We start from the raw sequence: 1,973 nt of genomic DNA on the forward strand, positions 1-1,973 counted from the left end.
GCCTTTGTTGTGTTTGATGCTAACTTTTAGCCAGCAGTGAACCAACTTGGTTAACTAGGTCCATTTTTACTGTGTTGACGTTACAGAAGTCTCTCGTTCTTAGAACGGAAGCGACTTTTTTTTTTTTTTTTTTTTTTTTTTTTTTTTTTTTTTTTTTTTTTTTTTTTTTTTGTGTTTTTTTTTTTTTTTTTTGTTTTTTTTTTTTTTTTTTTTTTTTTTTTTTTTTTTTTTTTTTTTTTTTCTTTTTTTTTTTTTTTTTTTGTTTTTGTCTTTTTTTGTTTTTTTTTTTTTACTTTATATTGTTGTATTTTTGTTGTAATCTTTTTTTTTTTTGCTTTTTTTTTGTTTTTTTCATTTCGTCGCCAAAGTGACGCAGGCGACTCAAATCTGCACTCGACTCCTCATTTTTTTTTTTAAAGTCTATGATGGTTTGTGTCACGTATAGTGAGAAAAGCTTGATTCAACTAAATAATTTTATTTTTTTAAGAAGAAAAACACAGGTCAAAGGTGAAAACGAGTTGCGGTTGGTCGTCACCCTTGACCTTTTTTTTTTTTTTGTGAGCGGAACCAATCAAACGTACTTCCTGTTTCTGACCGGTTAGCACGTTGCCTTTTTCCTCCGCACCGCCGCACCGGACTCATCACCAGCAGCATGCCGAAGGCCAAGCAGTCCGCCCGGAGGAAGAAGTTCAATTACAATGTGGACCGGAAGAAACTGAAGAAACAGTACATCAAGAAATGCAACCCGAGGATAGAAAAGTAAGCGTGGAACGGAACGGAACGTTAGCATGTTAGCTCCCCTTAGCGAACTCTAGCTAACGCTAACTAACGCTAGCCCCCTTTAGCTAACGCTAGCTCCCGTTAGCTCCCTTTAGTTAACGCTAGCTCCCGTTAGCTAACGCTAGTTCCCGTTAGCTCCCATTAGCTAACGCTAGCTCCCGTTAGCTCCCTTTAGTTAACGCTAGCTCCCGTTAGCTAACGCTAGCTCCCGTTAGCTCTCTTCAGCTAACGCTAGCTCCCATTAGCTAACGCTAGCTCCCTTTAGCTAACGCTAGCTCCCATTAGCTAACGCTAGCTCCCTTTAGTTAACGCTAGCTAACAGTGGGAATGTTGGGACCATGTGAGAAGGAGTTACCCGGTGTTTGTTAGTTGTGGACGTTTTGATGCGTGTTGGAAGAACTACTCAGATCTTTAACTTAAAGTGAGATACTACATGTAACGCTAAGTAACGTTAGCTAGCGCTAGCTTCCTTTAGCTAACGCTAGCTCCCTTTAGCTAACGCTAGCTAACAGTGGGAATGTTGGGACCATGTGAGAAGGAGTTACCCGGTGTTTTGTTAGTTGTGGACGTTTTGATGCGTGTTGGAAGAACTACTCAGATCTTTAACTTAAAGTGAGATACTACATGTAACGCTAAGTAACGTTAGCTAGCGCTAGCTTCCTTTAGCTAACGCTAGCTCCCTTTAGCTAACGCTAGCTAACAGTGGGAATGTTGGGACCATGTGAGAAGGAGTTACCCGGTGTTTTGTTAGTTGTGGACGTTTTGATGCGTGTTGGAAGAACTACTCAGATCTTTAACTTAAAGTGAGATACTACATGTAAGAACCTATTTAAAAGATTTTGAAATTTTGGGCTATTTTGCTTCCATAACATGTCTTCTTTCAAGCTAGCTAGTGGCAAAGAAATATTCATAATTTTACTACACTTTTGTCTATTTGTGTCTGTAGATTTCTCTTAAATCACCATCAGTTGCAATTAAGGAACACATAAATCGCATATTCAAACATCACATTTCAGAAAACCTGTAAATCTATGGAGCCCGACCAATAATCGATTTTTAAGGCCGATCTAGATACAAATATTTGGCGATTAAAAAAATCCGATATATAAATAATAAGAGAAAGAATCCAGAAAAACACAACAAAACAATTTCCCATACATTAGTTATTTGTAGTTATATATATATATATGAGT

At 37.6% G+C, this 1,973-nt stretch overlaps 1 protein-coding gene across 1 annotated transcript in view; it reads left to right on the forward strand.

The window, feature by feature from the left end:
- The first annotated feature begins 496 nt into the window (after nt 1–496).
- nop16 (NOP16 nucleolar protein homolog (yeast)) overlaps nt 497–1,973 on the forward strand; it is an 8,453-nt gene continuing 6,976 nt past the window's right edge. The window contains exon 1 of the mRNA XM_032534647.1: nt 497–759. Coding sequence (XP_032390538.1) covers nt 653–759 — 107 coding nt within the window. The 5' untranslated portion in view covers nt 497–652. The remainder of the gene's footprint in view (nt 760–1,973) is intronic.

The sequence above is a fragment of the Etheostoma spectabile genome, chromosome 13, assembly GCF_008692095.1.
Source record: "Etheostoma spectabile isolate EspeVRDwgs_2016 chromosome 13, UIUC_Espe_1.0, whole genome shotgun sequence".
Taxonomy (NCBI): Eukaryota; Metazoa; Chordata; class Actinopteri; order Perciformes; family Percidae; genus Etheostoma; species Etheostoma spectabile.